Source organism: Rousettus aegyptiacus, unplaced genomic scaffold, assembly GCF_014176215.1.
Source record: "Rousettus aegyptiacus isolate mRouAeg1 unplaced genomic scaffold, mRouAeg1.p scaffold_m13_p_3, whole genome shotgun sequence".
In the NCBI taxonomy this organism is placed as follows: Eukaryota; Metazoa; Chordata; class Mammalia; order Chiroptera; family Pteropodidae; genus Rousettus; species Rousettus aegyptiacus.
Window position 1 is genome coordinate 132,820,623 of NW_023416306.1, and position 21,800 is coordinate 132,842,422.

At 44.2% G+C, this 21,800-nt stretch overlaps 1 protein-coding gene across 1 annotated transcript in view; it reads left to right on the plus strand.

Annotated features, from left to right (window-relative positions):
- The first annotated feature begins 109 nt into the window (after positions 1-109).
- Positions 110-21,800, plus strand: part of SLC24A1 (solute carrier family 24 member 1) — a 33,060-nt gene continuing 11,369 nt past the window's right edge. The window contains exons 1-5 of the mRNA XM_036217911.1: positions 110-453; positions 728-886; positions 6,549-8,556; positions 18,040-18,093; positions 19,472-19,580. Coding sequence (XP_036073804.1) covers positions 6,676-8,556; positions 18,040-18,093; positions 19,472-19,580 — 2,044 coding nt within the window. The 5' untranslated portion in view covers positions 110-453; positions 728-886; positions 6,549-6,675. The remainder of the gene's footprint in view (positions 454-727; positions 887-6,548; positions 8,557-18,039; positions 18,094-19,471; positions 19,581-21,800) is intronic.

The following is a 21,800-nucleotide window of genomic DNA, read 5'->3' on the forward strand; positions in this document are numbered from 1 at the left end:
GCCTAACTCTCTCTGATATTTACCCCTCATCCCCGTCACTCACTCGACTCCTTACTCGTATCCTCGGAACCAGCTGACAGAATTCTCTTCAACTATAATTCCTGCATTAGGGGTGCTCATACGAAGCACGCTGTGTTTTTCTTAGCTGACCTGAGCCAATTTACATGTGAAGACTTTTCCCCTTGGTCTCCTCAGCATGTTACTCACTTTAAAGCCCCACCCCTTCTTTGGAGGAAGCAGAGAGAACGTTCAGTCAGTTCCCCCTACCCTAGCCTACATACATTGCTGAGGAATTTGCACTCAGGTTTTTCTGGGAGGCATCATGAGCCCTCACCTACCTCAACCTTTGGCCACCTGGTGTCCCCACAGCAGACTGTGCTTCAGTGAGGGGCTTGAGGGGGGCAAGAAGTGACTTTGTAACCATTTAGGAGCCAGGAAATGCCAGTTAGAGAGGTAGGCCTGAATGAATGCCAGCAGGCCCTGGGTAGTTGTGGTTCAAAAAACCATGTTGTATCTCAGAAGTTAAAGGTGGGGACAGAAAGGCTTCTAGAAGACCATAGGCCTTTGTCTCTTTTTCTTTTAGTTGGCGGGATGAGGTGAGGTAGAGGGTGGTACAAGGAGGGAGAATGCTTTGAACTGAACAATAGTTTGACTTTTTACAGCTTGTTCTGTGGGAGAGTCGGGGCTTCAGTTGCTTGTAGTTCTTTCTTGTCTCCTCCTATGTCAGATATAGCAGAGGAAGAGAGTCGATTTCTGGGAATGTTCCTGCCAATGTCAGGGCCCAAAGGCTTGCAGAAGGTCCTATTTGCTTTAGAATTTCTTTCCCCAGCTTGGCTGACTTCACCATCTCAAGACCTTGTTATGCTTGAGCAGGCATGGCATCTAGGTAAGTAAGGCTATAGCCTGAATACTCGATTATAATTTCTAATTTTTACCCAATGGGAGGGATGTGGCCAAGAACATGTGGTCAAGGGAGTCGTCTACCTACCCCTAATGTGATTAATGACTCAGCCTTTGTTGAGTAACAGTCGCTGTTCTCCTGGTAGTTCCAGTTCAGTTCTATGGACTGATTCGTTAGTCCTAAAGCCTAAATTTATTAGTTTGTTGTTGGGTGATCAGATCTTCATGACCTAGTTCTTATGGATACAGGCTTTCAGGAGACAGGGAAGTAAGCAGGCAATTTATTAAAGCTGGCAATAAAAGGTAGAACTGTCAAGAAGGCTGCATCACTTAGGGCAACTGTTGAGTGCTTTTGTTTTTTAATTCTTAATAGAATCCCATTAAAAATCAGAAGGTTGTTGAGTGAATATAAAATCAGAGAACATCAGCACAAAGAGTTAGAAGGTCTTAAAGGAAATGTCTTTCAATCCTTAGCTGGCTAATTAATTTCTTTTTCCCACTCAAGAGACCCTCAGTATCTGCATGTTTCCAGATACAATAAGCAATTCTTTGCATAATCTATCATCCTCTTTATTTTTTCCCTGATTTGAAACTGCCACTGTCACAGAGACTTTGAAAGGCAGAGTGATTTGGTCTCTATTGTGGCAGGGTAAAAGTTGGTGACAGAAATACCAAGCCACTCACAGGGTCCAGGTACTGGGCTCAAGGGAGGTTCATATATTCAGTTCTCCTCGGGCACATGTTGAATATGTAGACTCCCAGGCCATGCTGACTGAATTGGAATTTCATGGATTGGTGCCTGGGATCTTCACTGTTAGGTCCCAACATGATTTTTCATATTCAGAGATGAAGTGTAAGGAGTGAGGAAAAGGGGAAGAGAGAGGGTGGGAAAACTGGTAAGCCCACATTACTTTTTTTGTTCTCTCCCTTTTACTCTCCCATGTTGTCCTTTGCCATGTGACTTTCTTCCTGCTTTCTCTAGTCTGGACCTTGTCTACTTCCAAACCATACTTCTAAGCTCCAGGCTATCCCCTTTCCCCCATCCCCAAATCACATTCCATTATTTTCACCAAAGTGAAAGTCCAAAAAAACCTGTAGATATGACCCTTCTCTCTTCTTAAAATATTTTATTATTGGAAAACTGTATAGCCATTTTTTATCCTAAAACAATATAATATAAACGATTAAAACAAAATAAGCATAAGGCCTTGGGCTGCGACACAGTTCAGCATCAGACAGATCTGAGTGCTTTTCCACAGGTTCTCGCTGTACCTCTTACAGCAATCTCACCAGGAAGTTCATCTTTTCTGCTTTTATAAATGGGAAACCTGAGGATAACAGCTTAGAAGACTTGATCCGCATCAGGTTTGTTACTTTATTAGAGGATGCAAAGTAGTACCAGTAGGTCAAATTCAGCCCCCAGACCCATTTTGTTTGCCCTTTAATATTTTTAAATTGTTTTACATTGGAATGCCTACTGATGGGTTATTCATTCTCTGTCCAAACACAGCTCTCATTACTCTCAATTGACTTTAATAGAGCTAATTTAATTTCACTTTATCTACCCAGGCCCTGAAGGCATTTGATTTTGCAACCAAAAGTCTGCCAAATCTGGTCCACTTTACACTGTGTAAGATCAATATCAACTCCTGATATAGGCCCAGAAATAAACCATAAACCAGCCTCAGCCACAAAACCTCCACGTCAGGTGAAAAGTCTCATTCTCTCTTCCTCCTATTTTAATAGAACTGTAGGAAAGGCCTTGATCTGCAGAGGGAGGCCTCCCTGCTCTAAGGCCTGCCTTCCTCAGCTCCCAATATTATTGTGAGGGTTAGTGCCAGGTCTGCCTCCCCTGTCCTGCCACCCTGTTCCAGAGAGAGTATAAAATGAGGCAACTTTGTAGAACGAAGCAGGTCAGCTTCCCCTCCTTGGTGGTGCTGGTCTTTTCCAGCAGTTTGCTCTCTGAAAGACCATGAGCCTCTGTGACTAGGCATCCCTCCAACCCCCATGTGTAGCTCAGGTGCCCCATCCCTTAGCAGCTCCTCACTAGGATGTACTTTTTCAGTCCATCAACAAATATATTTATTGGGTGCCAAACACTGTTCTGGGCTCTGGAGATTCAGCCATGAATAAGGCAGGCAAGTTTTCTGTCCTCTTGGAGCTCACCTGCTAGTAAGGGATGCAGGTGGTGGTCCCTGCTGACATTAACCAGGTGATCACGTTAGTAAATACACAGTAGAGCGTTGTCACAATGGAACACGTGGGGACCTGCTGCCCCCTAACACAGTCTGACTATAATCTCCAAAAACAGAATAATAAAAATAATAACAAAAATATTAATTTACTTAATCCTCACAAGAAGCCTACCAAGCAAGTAGTGTCATAATTTTTATTTTATGGGTTTAGAGGTTTATAGCCACTGAGAAGTTAAATAACTTGTCCAAACTCATACCACTCTTGGTTGAGCAGCAAACTTTTCTATGGCCCGTTGAATTTCAAATGTGCCACAACCCCATGAGAACAAGACAAAAGGAACCAGGTTTACCACCAGCAGTTGAGATTTGGGTTAGACACTAGAAAGTATTCCTTGGCAATATGAGTGTATGAGAGAAAGAAGTCCCTTTTCTGGAAATTTGCTTCTCCCTCGAATTTTCTATTTTGCATAAATAACATTGTAAAAATAGGGGAATTATTCTAGAAAAAAAATATTACTCATCATTCCACCTTGTGAATTGGGTTCTTTTTTCCATCTTCCTGAACAAGACTGAGATTGTGTTAGACAGTTCATGTGTGAGAAGGGAAGTGACTAGATCTGGTTCTGCCTGCAAGAGTCTAAAGGCAAGGATGTGGTAATGACAGAGGTCAGCCCCTCAACACAGGCTTCCAATATCCAGAGTAACCCCAGGACACCCAGAGATGAAGACAGCTCTTCCACAGGGGGTAGGCAACTCTGTGTGCTTCAGTAGAGGGGTCTGGATACCTTCCTACTGTTACAGGCCACTCGAGTAGGGCAGAAGGAAGACTGTGAGGGATAGCCTGCTGCTATTTCAGGTGAAAGGAATCAAAGTAGCGTGTTATCCATGTACTTCATGGGAAATGGGAGAGGAGAAAGGAGCAATCAGTAATCATCAGGCATAGTCAGATGAACTATTGAAATGGCTGCCAAGTCCTTGGGTAGGGTCATGAAACCCCCATTGTTTAACTTTACCCCCCCCCACCCCCTCCACTTCATTCAGATCCAGTCCTGAGCTGGAGGCACAACTCCTAGGGTATCTTGGGATGTCCCAGCCTATGCTGGAGAGATCTGTCAGTGCGCCCTTTCCTAGCAATTTCCCTTAGGCCTAATAAAACGTTTTGCATATGTGAAATGCTTTAAAATTTATGAGGTATTTTCTTTACTTTCCCTCATTTTTAAAAAAATAGGCTATTTTTTAGAGCAGTTTTAGGTTCATAGCAAAATTGAGCAGATATTCCCTCATTTAAATATTGATTCTCACATCTGCCCAACAAATGGGTAGGATGGGTATTATTATCTTCATTTAAAATCACACAGTAGCAAATGGATCCTAGAGCTAATTGAGGTCTTCTGATCTCTTAATCTCCAGGTACTTTCCCGTGCTTCCCACAGAGCGAATTTGGTATTTTTGCCTCCCGTAAGCATGGAAACCCTGGACTACCTCTCATCCTCAGAGCTCAGAAGCACGTTTGAGAAGTTTCTCCAAGTTTCCCCCTTGATTACAGGGGTCTTGCAGAGAACCCATCTGTGTACCTGGTGGAAGGCCCACCCTCTCAGGCTCTGGCAGAGGCCCTGGGACCCAGAGTTTGTACAATGTCCCGATAAGCTTCTTAGAGGCAGGTATTAGCACGGATTGGATATTCTTCCCCTGAGATGCCCTTCACACCCGACCCTGCCTTGAATTAGGATCCCATAGGAGAGCTGGGGGCAGGAGAATGGGGTGGTGGTCCCTGCTGTCCAGCTTCAGACCCACTCTTTGAGACCCTGGATTCTGACAAGTTTCAGGAATTGAGAAGATATCCAGATGTCCAGGTTTGAAGGTAAATGATGTGATTATGTAGGGGCGATCAACTGTTACATAATACAGGGACACCAGAGAGAAAGACCCTTCAAAGTATATGTAGGAGATTTGAAGTGTTGAGTTTATGGCAAGGGATAGGGTGGACAAAGAGATGGTGGAAAGACAATTATAGGAATTAAGGATAAAGAAGAAAATTCACCTATCGTGTAGTTCTTTTGCTTGTCCCTCTTTTGCTGTTTAAGACAACTGTATTTGAATCTCTCATTAGCATGGTATGCTGGAAAGATTAGGGCATTAAAAGCCTCATCTGTACACTATTCAATAGCTTTGTGACACTGAGCAAGTCATATTTCTCTGAACCTTAGTTTCTTCATGTTTCAGTATATGTGCTGCCAAGGCGAGAACAGTTTCTTTAAGTTTCAAATGAGGAGTTCCACTAAACAGTGTCAGTAACTCCTTTTACCTTAACAATCTAAGGTTCTATGGGTTACTCATCTCACTTCAAATAGATTATTTCATATGCAAAATTTCCAGTTGTTTTGTAATTTAATATTTACTTGGACTGGGCCTCTACACCTTTATTTATAAATCGAGGATTCTTTGAGGGCCTTTCATGCTCTTTCCTCCTGTGTCCTTGTGTAAAATAACCCTTACGTAGCACTTGATTCACAGACTTTATGTGTTTTTACTCTCCCAAATTCCTCTGACATAGATAGTGTTATTACTTTTTACGTTGCTAGGTTTTACTATCGTTATTACTATTTTTTTCTATTAAAATGAATTAAACTAAATTTAAATTTAAAATATAACATGTATATAATAAAAAGTTTAAATGGTTAAAACTGAACAATAAGATATACTGAAAAGTAAGTCTCCTTTTGACCCCTGGCCTTTAGATTCCTTTCTCCAGATGTCCTTCCCGAGATCATCTTTGCATAATCAGCATATATGTTATCGTGCCCATTTCACAGATGATGTAGTGAGGCTCTGCCTGTCCAAGGTGACACAGCTGGTAAGCAGCGGAGCTGGGAATCGAGACCCTTGACTCCAGTCACCATGTTCCTCCCACCATACTACACAGTTTAGGAAACTTCATGACATTAACTTTTAAGCTTTGTTCTCTCTGGATTATATGGTAGAATCATTTTAAGACAGTTGGAAAAAAAATATGTTGAGCATTGATATCTCTGCCTGTCTTCCGCTGCTGCCTCTTTTTGTATAAAGCTTAAAACCATGTCTTCTTACCTCCTTCTGCTTTTGATAAGGTGAAATCCGTGGCCTGGGTCACCAACAATGGGTTACTGAGCTCCCAGCAACTCAGGCTTGGACCTGAGAAGTGCTGGCAGACCTCTTCCAGGGAGCCGAGGGAGGATTGGGTAGACCCAGATCAGGAACCTAAGCTTCTGGTGGGCCTACACAGCACAGAGGACCCCCAGATGCTCTTTCCCCCATGAACAGTCATTGCCCTTTGGAGTAGGGGGCAGAGGTAATTTTGCTCCAACTGCCTTCCACCCAAAAAGTCCCCTGCATGAATTGTCTCTGTTCCAGATGAGGGTTGGTGGGTCCCAGCTTGCCTCTTAAGGGCAAATAACCTCTTTTTCCCCACTCTAGGTTTGTGGATATCTTTTGGCTGGGCTTCATGGAGAAATCTTCCCTGATCACCAACCTGAATCCCACAGCTCCCTTCTTCCAATGGAAAGAATGAGAGGCCTTCTGTAATCCAGCATAATCGGCCATCATGGGGAAACTGATCAGGATGGGAGTGCAGGAAAGGCGGTTACTTCGGCCAAAACGGCTTCGTTGGAGTCGCTTCCTCTTCCTGTTGGGAATGTTGATCATTGGTTCCACCTATCAGCACCTGAGGAGCCCCCAAGGCCTCCCAACACTGTGGGCAGCGGTCTCTTCCGAACACCCTGTAAAACTTGCCAGCCGGGACCTCCTCAACAATGAGATGATGACCGTGAGCAGTGACCCTCCAAAAGCTAGCTCTGAGATAGAAGGTGAGACACTGGTGCCCCAAACCACAGTGGGCAGGGATGAAGCAACACCTGGCATAACAATGGAAAACATCCCCAATACACCCAGAACAACAGCCAGCATCTCTCCAACAATACCTGAGAATAACTACAGCCCAACAGCAGCAGGCACAGAAAGAATGAAGGAAAACACCCCAACCACACCCAGTGGAAGACTGAATCACTACACCCTAACTTTAAGCAGATCAACAGTAAAAAATTATACCCCAGTAACATCCAGGGGAGAAATGAAGAGCTACCACCCAACTCAAGCCAGGGGCAAGGTGAAGAAATACACTCCATCCTCACTCGGTAGAATAGTAAACAATTATGCCCCATCCACACTCACGACACTGACAAGGAGCCATGGAATCATCCCTAGAACAACAGTGAAAGAGAGTGAAACTATGGCAACTTACAAAATATTGGAGACCAACCCCTCCAAGGGAATAGTGGAAGAAACCACTCTGACTGCTCTCAAAGAAATTGATAACACCCCACCTTTCCTGATAAATGATATAGAAACAAACGTCTTAACTTCTCAAAGTATAGTGGAAAAGAACACCCTGACTACCCCCAGAAGAGTGGATGATAACAGCTCAACCAACCTCCAGGAGCTGATGGGAAAGAACAATTTCTCAACTTCCCAGGAAAAGGTCCTGGAGCACACCACAGCCATCTCTGAGAGGCAGGTGACAACTAGCACCGTGTCAGGCAGCAGCCCAGCGGAAACCAAAGCTTCTACTGCTGCTTGGAGGGTTAGGAATCCCTCGTCCAGAACCAGTGCACCAACCACTGGAATATCCTTAGCCACGCGCCGGGGGCTGGCAAAGAAACCATCTATAGGACCCAGCACTTCAGCAACCCCCAGCATCAGGGAAAATCCGACCACTCAGGTCCGTCACTGTATTGTTGTGGAGCCAGCCCCAGCCATGCCCACTGCCCCCTCCTCCAGCCTGACAACGGCCCTGTCCAGTCCCAGTTTCTCAGCATTGCCCCCCAGCCGACCAGACCACCACTCCAAGGCAGAGTACCCCCCAGACCTGTTCAGTGTGGAGCAGCGGCGACAGGGCTGGGTACTCCTGCACATCTTTGGCATGATGTACGTGTTTGTGGCCTTGGCCATCGTATGTGATGAGTACTTTGTTCCAGCCCTGGGTGTCATTACAGACAAGCTGCAGATCTCTGAAGATGTGGCAGGCGCCACGTTCATGGCTGCTGGAGGCTCTGCCCCTGAGCTGTTCACCTCCCTCATTGGCGTCTTCATCTCCCACAGCAATGTGGGCATCGGCACCATTGTGGGCTCTGCTGTGTTCAACATCCTTTTTGTCATCGGCACCTGTGCCCTTTTCTCCAGAGAGATCCTCAACCTCACCTGGTGGCCCTTGTTCCGTGACGTCTCCTTTTACATCCTTGACCTGATGATGCTCATTCTCTTCTTCCTGGACAGCCTCATTGTCTGGTGGGAAAGCCTGCTGCTGCTGCTGGCCTATGCCTTCTATGTGTTCACCATGAAGTGGAACAAGAAGCTTGAGTTCTGGGTGAAAGAGCAGCTCAGCAAGTGGCCAGCGGCCAAGGTCATGGCCCTAGGGGACCTCAACAAGGTAAGAACAGGCTAGCTCAGGCTTCTCTAGCCGTTTGGGGGCAAAACAGTGGGGGTAAGTCAGGGCTCGAAGAGTGGAAAGTGCTTGGTCAGACCTCAAGAGATGGGTGTTCTGGTTCCCTTGCTCTTCATTCAACATTTAGAGTCCAATTTTCTGCCAGGCACTATGCTGGAGCATTTGCAAGAGTGACATTGGCTCATCCCCCAATCACCCTATAAAATGGTTATTATGATCTCCCATTGGCAGGGGAAGAAACTGAGGCCTAATTCTATTAAACTACTTGTTCAATGTCATGCAACAAAGAGGCAGTGGAGCCAGAATTTGAACCCAGGGTGGTCTGACTGCGTCTTTAGAAATGACATTTGAGCTGGGATTTAGAAAATGTCCAAAAAGATACCAGGCACGAAAAAATGATAATCTCTTCCATGTACATGGTGTTTAGAGTTTATCCAGCACCTTCACTTTTGTTTAACCTTATTTGTTCACGTTCCAGACTTGGAGGGTCTGGTGGCTTGGATGGGGTCTTGGGAAGGGGGGAGAGATTTTTTTGGTTTTGTTTTTTATTTTAAAATATTGCAGAAGATGGGAGCTCCACTCATCTCAAGAAGCCAGCCATGGGTGCAGAGCCCTCTCTCTGTGCTGACTGGAGACCAGATACTGGGAGCTCTAACCCTGTGGCTTTCTCCCGGCCCCAAAATTCCTTTCCAAGACATTATCTGTCCCCATGAAGGACTTTTCAACGAAATTCAGTGATAATTCAATGACCTGGAAGATTAAAATGGTTAAGCAATCTCTAAAAATTAATCTTAAAGTTACTTGTTCCTTGGGATTCCAAAGGGAGGACACCTTACAGATCACAGACCCCAATTCTCTCCTGCTCCTAAAGTTTGAGTTTGAGCCTGCCTGTCACGGTCTCAGAGAAGCCACTGGTGTGAGCAGAATTTTGCATGCAAAGAGTGGAAGGACTTAGCTACTTAATCCAGAGCAGTTTTGATGAGTGGGCAGGATGAAGAACAAACTCAGAGGATATGTCTAGGAGACATATGATGCAAAGGAGAAGAAATATATATATCCTTTAGGATTTTTGAGATAATGTGGTATTCTGGCCAGAGCATGGAACTGAGAGTCAGGAAACTTGGGTTCTAATCTGATTTTGCCTTTAAATAATTGTGTGACTTTGGACAGGTCCCTTTTCTTTTCTGGGGAAATGACAAACTCCAACTAATCGCCAAAAGGTCCTGTCTAGCTTTCACTTTCATTGGTAATGTCCTGTGTCCAAGTGAGTTCAGTTCTGGCAGGCCCAGAACAGTGATTATTTGTCTGATCTGGCCAACAGAGCTCCAACTACCTTATTTGCAGATTGCCCCAAAAGGAGAAATGTGCTGCCCAAGGTGATATAGGCAGCAGATATCAGAATTGGAATCCAGTATGCTAACTCCCCATTCAGCACTATTTCCCACCAGACTACTGCTTCATGAAGTCAGAGGCTTAAAAAAGAAAGGGAAGCTCAGAATGTTACATTACTTATTATGAAGAAATAGGGGTCTTCTTCCTAATGAAATTTTCAGGGCAGGCCTTGCTGATGGTGGCCACAAAGACTGGTACTTTCCTTTGAGAAAAGCATCTACTGTCTGGTAGACATCAGGTCAGCCATTTTCAAAATGCCTGACTTGCTTCCCAGTCCTTCACAGTAATTCTGTCTTATTTAAACTCTACAAATTCTGAATTTTCCATTTTGTCAGAGCCAGACCATCAAAGCAAAGCTTGCCAAGTAAGTGAAGTGTAATCATGATTTCAAAAGAGAATTTGTAACCTGCTTGAGAGACTCTTAAAAGGTTTTCTTAGCAGCTCTTTGCCAACCAGTGAGAATAGTGCTTATTACACCTCTGTTGTTAGCTATTTGTTGAAACAGATCCAGGATGATTTTTGATTAACAGCATTGTTTTTAAAAAGCAGATTGAATTTCTAGCTATACTGGAAAGCAAATCTATATCTATTTCAAATTAAAAACCTATAGTTACGGCTTTCTAGCACTAACTCCTGCCTGCTAAAAATTAGTCTAAATAACTCAAGAAGTATAGCTGTTTTAAAAACTATCTAGATTTGGAGTTTTACTCCATATTTTTTATAACCAAAGAGAGAGAGAATTGCCTTTGTTGAATCTTTTTTTTTTAACTGAAATATTAATCATTTTCTGAATATTTCATTCTTTTTTAAAAAAATTTTCAATTACAGTCGACATTCAATCTTATATTATGTTAGTTTCATCTTCACTTTATGTCTTTATGTCTTTGTTTGGCTGTCCAAGATCTGTGATCTGGTTAGAGGGAGATCAGTTATCCTGCACTGCGCTGATAGACTGAGGGCATTAAAGCCATTCTGTTTTGAATTCATAAAGCATTTCTCTAAAAATCCAATCTTTGATCTGGTAAACTATGTTAGTATTCCTTCCGGTGGTTTATGCAAGGCTGTGTATTCACCCCTGTAAATTATTTTACTTTAATTACAAACAAATATACAGTGTTCCCTCACTCACTTTTACTGACTTAATGGTTCATATCTCTCTCTGTCTAATAGGTCTATTCTTTGAATGTCACTTCAGGAAGGAAGAGGGGTGGGGTGGGCATGAGGGAAACTGGGCTTATTTAAATAGCCATACCCCAAAGGTGAAAAATTCAGAGAGAAATGGGACAAGGCCAGACAGGGTGGTAGGGAACCAAGAAAGATATCTGGGGAGGTGAGGTCAGAGCCACAGCTGCTCAGGAAGTCTAAGTAGCAGAAAGAGAAGTCGAGGGCCATGGGATCCACTCCTCTTGGAGAGAAATGGGAACAGGAAAGACATCCTCTTCCTCTGTTGCTAGCCTAGGGTGATGTATAGAGGGGGAGACTCATCATTTCCACTAAAAGAGGGAACAGTCTTTGTAGCTCCCAAAGGACTAAACCCAGGGTCTCATTCCTAGCAGAAGCTCCATAACTATTTGATTCAGTTTTTTCAGGAAACCCTAACAGTTTCAAGAGAGAAATGAGTGGGGGAGGGAATCTATACTTATGGAGGCCCTATTCCATATCTACATTATCTCAATAATTTCTCATAAAAACCATACAAGGAATAGATTGTTATCTTCATTTTGGAGGCTCAGAGATGATAGTTAACTCAGCCAAAGTTCAACAGCTCATGAATCTGGTTTATATATCTATATATCTGAGTTTTAACCCAGGCTCCATTGCTGACTACCTCTGTTACCCTAGGTAAGTCAATATAATTCAACGAACCTTTATTATTAAGCACATCAATGAAAATCAATGTGAGAAATAAAAAGACTGTGTCCTTTTCTGTAAAAGAGACAGGCGTGGACAAGAGTAACTGTAATACTGGGAACACTGCAAAGTGCTACAAAATCACTTTGCTTTTCATCCAGGCCTGAGATTGCTCATCTGTAAGTTAAATAGATGAACTAGTATAGAGATAGGCAGATGTTTACTGTGAAGGGTCAAATAGTAAATACTTTAGCCTTTGCAGACCATATATTCTGTCACAACTACTTAACTCTGTCCTCATGTGAAAGCAGCCACAGATAATATGTAAACAAATGTGAATGGCCATGTGGTGTTTTACTAAGAGCAATATACTCACAGGTGTTCTTCCACCTGAACAACTTGGAGACTGTGAGATCAGCAGAAAGCAATTCATTTTCTTACTGAATATGCACCTTACTGATATCTGTGGAGTTTCTGAGCTGGAGGATCTTTCGCTTTACTCATTATTCTGCTCTGATAATCTAGAACCAGGATAAAAGGTTTTTGGGCAATGATTCTAATCAGAATTTACTTAAGAGTATTTCCAGAAAAAAATAAATGACATAGCATCAGACATAGATACTATTTTAGACATAATAACTATTTTAGAGTCTTTTGACACAGGTTAAAAAAAAAAATCAAATCCTAAAATATTTTAGACAACATTGTCGAACTGACATAAATTGCTTTGAGGAATTACCCCAATATGGAGATGGTAAATGTTTGTATAGTTTATCAACACAATCTAACGTAGTTTGCTTTGAAACTTTATACCTGATGTTGAAGCTCTCAATGTATTCGTTCTGGTGAAAAATAACTATCTGACCTGCCTTGACCATGCATACTCACAGAAGGGCAACTAACAGCAATTTTGAGGTGCTAGCCTGACTGAAAAGTCTTATCTGTATTTGAAGGATGATAGGCCCTTCTTCAGAGAGAGAGAGTTATGAGCTTAGTCAGAAAGGATCAGTCTTTTTCATGAGAAGCTGATTGGGAAGACAGCCCGTGGGTTGCTAGTGATGAGAAGGAATGCAAGGCAGGGAATGAGTCTGGTCTGGGCCCCTTGGAAAACCCCCAATGTACTTCAGGATATGAAACTCTGGAGGAAAGACTGTTACTCTTTTTTAAATGCATAGGAGGCTGTTTTCTTTCTGGCAGGATAGTTTATTATGCTAACCAATAGGACCCCTGAGCAGACAAACCTGGGACCTCCTTAGGTTTCTTGTGAAGGTTTACATTTACCCTCAAGGGCTTCCATCGGTGGCCTGTATTGCCATCTGCCTGTGGTGGAGACAGGGTGGGTATTGACAGTTAGCAGCCACCAGTCTCCTCCTGCCTGTATGGGCCCTGCCCATGCTAGGCTGTAGGAAATCTACTGTACTCTCAAAGAGCCCATCCTAGCCTGGGCTGAGAGGTTCCGTCCTTTAACTCCTTGAATTATAGTCAGCTTCCCCCCACTTGTCAGGAAAAGATGGTAAGAATGAAATTCTCAATTTAAAGGCTTTCTTTCCTCATAACATTTTCTTAAGCTTTTAGCGTCCCCCTGCTAGTGGATGCTAGCAGACAGATGACAAAGTGAATGCATAAGAAACAAACGAATATTAACAGAAAAATTCAAACATCTGATCATGCCTGGATCAGTATATTGCTGTTTTCATGAGTGTGTCTATTTTTGTAGTTGATTGTACATGCATTCAAGCAACAAGTATATTTTCTCCTAGTGTATGTGATAGGATTAAATGTAAAATTAAATATTCATGATATTCTACAAAGAACAGCATAATTTCTAGATGCTCTGCCATCTGTATAAATTGGAATCATAAATCCAACAGAAAATTTTTTAGTGTGGAGGAGCAGGCATGTGGATTATAAACGGGAATAACAAATTAAGAAGACAATTTCGGAGTGGGACAAGTGTCGTGAAGGAAACAAGCAGCGCATGTAGTGGGGAGTGCATGTAGGTAACAGGCCCCCTTTAATGAGGAAGAGCAAGGAGATGCCTCTTGGAGGAGGAGAAATCCAAGTAGAGATCTACAGAATACGGGAAATACCCCCGTGTTCCGTGGGGAAGAATTCCAGAAGAAGAAACAGTATTTGCAAAGGTTCAGAGTGGGGAAAGAGCTTGGTGCATTAGTGGAAAGAACTGAAGGTCAGTGTGATTAGTGAGTAAGGGGAGAGTGGAGAGGAAGGTGGGAGCTGCTTCATGCAGGGCCCTGTGAATCAGATATGGAGTTTGGGTTTTCCTTGACTCTCAACAGGGAATGTTATAATGAAGATATTTAAAAGGTCACTTCCTAACTACTGTATAGAGAATGAATTGTAGATATATAAAGGTGGAAGCAGGGAGTCCAGTTAGGAGGCTGTTGTGAGCATCCATAACAAATATATATTCGAGCGATTTAAGAGATGTTTTGAATACAGAATCATCTGGACTTTATGATGAAGTGGGTGTGGATGTTGAGAGAGCACGATTCAAGGTTTTTGGCTTGAGCAGCAGGGTAGATGACGGTGCCATCTAGTGAGAGAGGGAAGACAAGAGGACGAACAGGTTTAGAGAGACTCAAGAGTTCCTTCTCTGAAATGTTGAGTTTGGGTGTCTATGTCACCTTCAAGAGGATATGTCTAAGAGGAAGTTGCATAAATGGACCTAAAGCTTAAGAACAAGGTCTGCTAGAAGTAGAAAGATGTGAATCGCCAACAAATGTATGGTAATTAAGCTCAAAGACTGGTTGATGCTACTCTGAAAGAAACAGATATTTTAGGATTAAGTCCTCAAGAACTCCAACTTTCATTTATTTGACAAACATTTATTGAGTCCCTTTGAGGGCCTGGGGATACAGTGAGAAATAAGGCACAGTCCCAGTCTTCAAGGAGCTCAGTCTAGAAGAGGAATTGGAGTTGATCCATGTTTTCTGGAGGTTAACATGCTAAGAAAAAGAATATAAAACCATTGCTAAAAAATTAAGTATGAGGCTTTGGCAAGAGTTTATGTAGGGGAGAGATGGATCCTAGAGTTTAAGTTCATCAGCTCTCCAGGAAATCCTCCTCACTGGGGAAAACAGACAAGTGAAACTAATAGTTACCATATTATGTGTAATGATATGGATAAGTACCGAGGGATGTAGTACTGTAAAGAGTAGGCAGCTCAACAGCCCAGTGTTAGGGAAGGCTTCCTGAAGGACAAGCAGGGGTTGGCTGACTGAATGAAGGGTAGGGAGTCTTCTAGGCATGTGTAAGGTCCCGGGGAATGAGAGAGCGTTATGAGACTGTAACTGCACTGTCCAATATGGTGGCCACTAGCAACATGTGACTACTGAGCTCCTGAAGCTGGGCTAATCCGAATTGATGAGATGTGCTGTAAGTATAACACACTGGGTTTCAAAGCCTTAGTATGAAAAAAATGTAAACTATCTCATTAATATTTTAAATATTATATTAAGTTATAATATTTAGTATGTTAGGTTAAATAAAGTATATTCTTAAAATTAATTCTCTCTGTTTATTTTACTTTTAAAAAATGTGGCAACTAAAAAAATTAAAATTATGTATGTGCTTACATTCTGTTTCTATTAGACAGGGCTGGACTAGAGGTTTGCTGGAGGTTGGTGTGTGTTCAGCTAAGGAGTCTGGGCTACCTCCTGAGGAGAGTAGGCCCCCAGGGTGCAGAGGAGGGACATAATATGCTTTGCTCAGAAAATCACTGGCTAAGTGGTGGAGAATGTATCAGAAGAGGAACAGGTCAGAAGTCAGGAGGCTGTTGCAGGACTGTAGGCAGGAGAGTGGAAAGATGAGGCCAAATTTGAGGACTTTCAGGAACTACGTCTGAAAGCTAATTGGACATGGGCTGTAAGAGAGAAGAAGGAATTTGGGTAAACTTTTGGGTTTCCAGCCTAGACAAATGAGGGAATTCGGGGACAAGACTATACCGAGTGAAGGGCTAAGTGAAGCGTATAACCTGGGTGAAAGCATAACTCGGACCAGAGATTCAGTAAATATTTGTTAAATGAATGTTTTTTAAAAATCGCAGAATAAAATGTGTGGTTCAGGGACTGTGTCATGGATGGCCTAGAAGAGGAGAGGTCAATGATTAACTGCCGTGTCAGTGGGAGATGGAACTTGGAAGTGAGGAGGACAAGCTGAAGCCTATCGCCTTTGCCTCCCTTGGTTCCCATGAACAGATCCCATTGCTCATTCTCAGCAAGACGCATCACAGGTCCTGCTGGCTTGACTGGCATGAAGAGATCCTCTTCAGTTTCCTTGGCCCCTTGGCTAATTTTTATGAGAACATGGGGTGATGAGGTTGAAGAAAGAGGAGGGAGAAGGGTGTGGTGTGAGAAGTGGATGTGGGAATGTGTTTGTAATAAGGGTCTATTCTGAGACTCACAGAGAAATGTTTTGGCTTGAATAAATCTGAATTGCAGAGAAATCATTAGATGTGTACATCATGGGACAAAAGTGGGTCTCTCCAGCCTGTCCGTGGACAGAACCAGCCATCCCAAAGGGCAGCCTGGCTCCTCATCGTTCTTTTCCTCCAAGAAGAACTCATTGGATGAGGGTTGGACATGATAAATAGGGAGATGGCTGGGGCAGTGGGGGGTCAGTGCTATAGACTCCAGTTTCCCAGTAAACTGACAGGTGTGTCATGAAAGGGGATTTGTTCAGAAAAATCTACCGTGCACCCTTCATATTTAGAATGGTTATTTATGTTGTTTCATTCATTCATTCATTCATTCATTCACTCGGTGTGTATCCACACACTCAAACCCCCTATCCTTTAAAGCTTACCCAAATTCTACTTAACTTTAGGAAGCCTTCCTTGTCCATTTCAGTACAGCATCTTTATCAATGCCTCTCTTTTCTTGAAACACATTCTATTTTGTCACGTGTTTGTGTTATCATTCCTCTCAATTCCTTTCTGGACACAGAATCCATGTCCTAAACATCTTTTTTATTCCTACGGTGCTAGCACAGTGTCATGCAAACAAGCAGGTGCTCAGGAAATAACTGAGTGAATGAACAAATTGGGTGGATGGGTGGATGGGTAACCTGGATCAGGCAGTATTTTCTTTATTTTCAGAACTGAACAGAGAAGGGAGTGTAGCAAGTTCAGTTCTAATTCTGGCCATGGAGGTTGTTGGGGTAGGGGAGGCACTGGGAAGGTGAAGACAATGACTGGGACAGCCATTAGTGACCCTAATACCTGAAGATAGCACTAGAGGACAGTTGGGAGTATCTACTCATTCAGTTCACCTTTACTGAGCACCTACTGTGTATAAGACACTACACAACAGGCTAGGGGAACAGAAATGACTGTATCACTGTATGGCGGGAAAAAAAAAAAGGAGTCTAACTGGTAGACAACTCATGTATGTGAAAAGTTAAACAATGACTTAAAAAATGGCATTACAAGGCAGTAATGCAAAGTGGCAAGCCTGGTGGTCCAGACAGTAAGTACTGTAAACTTAATGAGTTTTCATCTTGGATTTTCTAGTGCTGCCTCATTTCCCACCTGGCTGCTCTATAGCTTCCCCAGGACACTAGCACCCATTTGATTACAGAGCCAATCTACGGCTATACCATCCTGCATGTGCCTGATCTTGTCTAATTACAGAGCCAGATTTTGGTATCACAAAATATGCTCAGTGTTGTTATATAGCTTTCAAAGAGAAATGTGTCCTAGTGAGCTGAAGTGAGGGTGGGGCAGAAGGGGCTATTTGGGAAAGCTTATGTAAGAATTCACCCTGAATTTTCTGAAAATTTGATAGACATTGAAGGGTGGAGAAGGCACATGAGGCAGAGGGAAAAGGCATGCATGAGGGGATAGGAGTTGGAATAGATTAGGTATATTTCGAAGACAGTTCCTTCACTTAAATATTTATTGAACCCTTGCTAAGCACTCAGCAGTGTTTTTGTGCTGGACACACATGGTAAATGAAAGATGCTTGCAGGGGAGTCAATTTATTTGCATGTTTGCTAATGTACAAATAACATACAAATAAATTGGAGAAAGTGCTATGAAGGAAAAAAACAGAAGTCTATAAAAGAGAATTAAATGGGCACTCTGAGATGCGGGCTTCAAGGAGGGAAAGAGGATGGCACATTTGAGGGACTGAAAGACAGGTGGTGTTACTGGACTGTGGTGAGGGTCTCTCCCAAACGTCTTGTGACTTCTGTCCCTGTTTGCAGCCAGGTGATGGGGCAGTTGCAGTGGATGAGCTACAGGATAACAAGAAGCTAAAGGTGGGTGCCATGTGGAGTCTGCCCAGTGAGGACATGGGAGAGCTACAGACTCAGGGCACTGTGGCTCTGATGCTGGGGACCTTGGGCTGGGCTCAAGTCTGGGAAGCTCCTGGGAGTGCTTCCAGGGTGAGCCAGGGAAGGAGTGGGCTTTTTTTTTTTTTTTTTTGCCAAAGGGACTGGCACCATGAGGAGGCCTTGGAGGAGGTGCTAGTTTGAGAGCTAAGTCTAGAGTGTCCCTGCTCATTCTGCCATTAGCTGTGTGAGCTTGGGCCTCAGGTTCTGTATCTGTAAAATGACTGGACTAGATGAACGCAAGTCCAACTTTATATTCCTGATGTGCCACGATTAAAAACCTAATTACCTGTGGCTTTGAAACACCCAGACCTAAGAGAACCATTGGAGGGGCTCTAGGTGTGGGAGAGTCTGAGGTTTCTGGAAAACTGTGTCTTAGCTGACTTTGGCCTATGGGGTATTTGGGAAGAGGTATGGGGACCTTAAAGAGGAGAGATGGGGACTGAATGAAACCTCACCTGCCTAAAGAAAATCCCTAGTCCTGTTGTAAAGTGTTATGTTACCACAGCCACTAGATGGCAGAAGAGCTCAGAGCCAGAGGGATGGGGAAGAGGATAAGGCAGGGGATGGAGGAACTGAACAAACGTTTGTCTTTGGATGCTCCCTTGTAAATCATGATGTTACTATGTGTGTAACTATGAATAAGTGTGTGTGGTATATGTGTGTGTGCATCTACAGATGTGTGTATATATGTACCTGTGAAGGTCTCTTGAGTTCGTGGGTAGCAGCAAAAGATCTGGATTGGGACTCAGAAGACGTGTGTGCTTGTGAAGACTCTTTTCTTTATACCCTGCATGACCTTGGATGAGCCACCTGGCCTCACTGAGTTTTCATTTCCTTTTTTGTAAAAGGGGATCATAGCCTTTCTTATCTCGGAGGGTATGGTGATGATAAAGCACCATGATGTTCTTTGTGGACTGCTAAAGGCTGTACCCATAGGCAGTGGGTCTGTCTGTGTGATGTGTGAGTGAGTATATGTTTCTTTGAGTGTGTAGCTGGGAGGATGGATGAACTCTTGGGAATGTGGTATCTTTAGTACACATTGTCTGTTGCTCCCTGTTGAGACTTTGGGGAATTATTCAATATGTAGCATTAGCCAGTCATGGAAGAGTTGAGGGGAGGCTGAGAAAGAAAGTAGAGTGACTCTCCTGGTTGAGGTGAAGGAAGAGAGGAGGCCATGATAAGGATCCGGTGCTTTCACCCTGATCTCCATGGGAGGAAGTCAGGGTTAGTAAGGCCCTCAGGTGGCTCCTCCCCTGGCTCGGGCAGGGGCCCACTGAGGCCTGTGCTGCTCTCTCCTGCTCAGCTCCCGTCCGTGCTGACCCGAGGGAGCAGCTCAGCCTCTCTGCACAACAGCACCATCCGCAGCACCTTCTACTGGCTCATGCTCCACAGCCTGGACCCTCTGGGGGAAGGTAAGCAAGGCCTCCTCAGACCTGCGTGGTCTCCCTGGGACCTGTAAAACTGCTAGGCAGCAGGTGGGGCGAGGGCGGGAGTGGGAAGAGAGAGTTAGCAGAAGACAGTGGACGGTAAAGCCAGTCTGGGAGACAGGCTAGAGACAGAGACACAAAACTCACTAGGAGAGGGCCCCAAGGAGCTAAGGTCTTTGGGTATCTACATCCCACTATCTTTCTGCCTCCATGTCCTCTCCTATAAAATGAAGGGATTCAACTGCAATTCGTGAGGCCATGAGTACCATGTGCCCTGCATGTCTATATTGGGGCTGCCCTCAGTGACTTCCCTGCAAAGCCAACCATCCATAAGTTCACCCCTGTGTACACAGAGCCTCCAGCCAGGCAGCTCGACTCATGGCTCAGGGGCCACTTCTGGGGGTACCTACTATAGGGCCTCACAGTCAGAAGCCTTGATGGTGCCTCCCTTTGCTTAGTATTTAGCTCTTGTGTCCTAAGAAGGCTGCTAACCCATCCCCCAGCCAGGAATCCTAAATGATATCCTGGGAGCTGCCAGGACCACTTCTGGGGGTGGCAAGGGCCCAAAGTGCAGTAGGGGCTGATGCCTAACTTGAAAAATGATGAGGGCAGCTGAGATTCTCACCATCCACCTTACCAAGTCTTATCTCCTAGCTCTTTACTCCAGAGAGGTGTTCCCAAACATGATTCTCAGGCTCCCCAAAGGCATTCCTCAAGTGTGCATTTGCTCTCCTTGAGCCTCTCATTCTTGTGACTCTGGTGCAGAACTGGGAGCCCAGGTAGGAAGGCCCATCAATGGAAGGTTGTCCTTTGGACAGAAGCCAAGGCGTTGGAGTTGCAATTGGGCAGGAGAGCTGAGAACTAAGCTGAATATGATAGCAGAGACTGACCCATGAGCCCCAAGGAGCACCCTGACTGACTTTTCTGGTTCAGGGACAAATTTGGGGGGCTTAGAATTTCCTCATCCCCTGAAGTTTCTTCTTTAGACACAATTTTGGGTTGTTGGATGTTTAAAACAAGTAAATAATACTGTGAAAACCAGAGCCGAAGACAAGGTGATCAAACCTTCTTTGGAAAATCCCCAAGGTGAGCCTCAGCAGACATTGAGAGAGGCTACTCCCAAGTGTCAGCTCCAGAAAAACAGTACCACTGGGGTTTTGAGAGCGGAGTCCATAGCACCGGGCAGCCTGTATGGGATCAGTGCTGGGAGCATACTTGACCTAGGCGTTATGAAGGAAGCTGTGTCTCTGGGCTATCTTTGCTTGGCCACTCCTTGTGGAATCACTGACTCTGGCAAAATATAAAGATAAAGACTTGTCTTCAGTGGGACCACAGGGCCCCCTGCCTGGGCCACTTCTACAATCAACAGCCGCCAGCTGGCCTACTTGTGCTAACAGGATTATGTGATGTCCAGGCCAGGCCGAGGTCAAAGGAGATTGACACTAAGGAGATGATCCGCTGCACTGAGAGCTGAGAGGCCGTGTGAGAAAACAAGCTCTCGGGGAGCCAGTGTTTGTCGTCCCAGGGAAGATAGTCATGTATGGTCCATCATGTGCATGTGTGGTGGGCATGGAACGACCCTCACTGTGAAGGATTGCTGACATACTCTGGGATGCAGTCCTGTTCAGAGAAGCCGACCCCGATTCTACACCCTGAGATTCCATCCAGGAGGGGCTGGGACCATGCAGGGCTGTGATGAAGGCCTTTGTTCCCAAGACTTTCCGGATACATGTGTGTGTTTCCATATGCTGTTTCCAAATGGCTATCCAGGCGTTTCCACCATTTCCAAGGTTCTAACTCTTCCACAAAACTGGTCTATAGTGTAAACTCTCACTTACCCTGTGAAGGGGCTTTACTTGTCCAGAATCCCATGCCCCTTCTGGTGATTTTACTCAGACATGTGCAAGTGTGCATGTGTATAAGTTATGGAAAGACAGAGATAGAGACATGGAAAGAGACACAGAGATAGAGAAAAGCAGAGAGAGGCCCTGACTTGCTTTCCTTGGTGGCATGGGAAATGAGAGGTTAAGGTGTGTGATGAGGGATGACAAGGGAAGAAGGGAACTCAGTTTTCTTGCCAGCCCTTCCAGTCAGGTCAGCAGATATTCTCAGCCCCAGGACGAACCACGGAGCCCTTCTTTGATAACAGCCGCACGTTGCTCAACAGAAGACTGCGGTGCTTGATCAATGCTGGGCGGGCGCTGG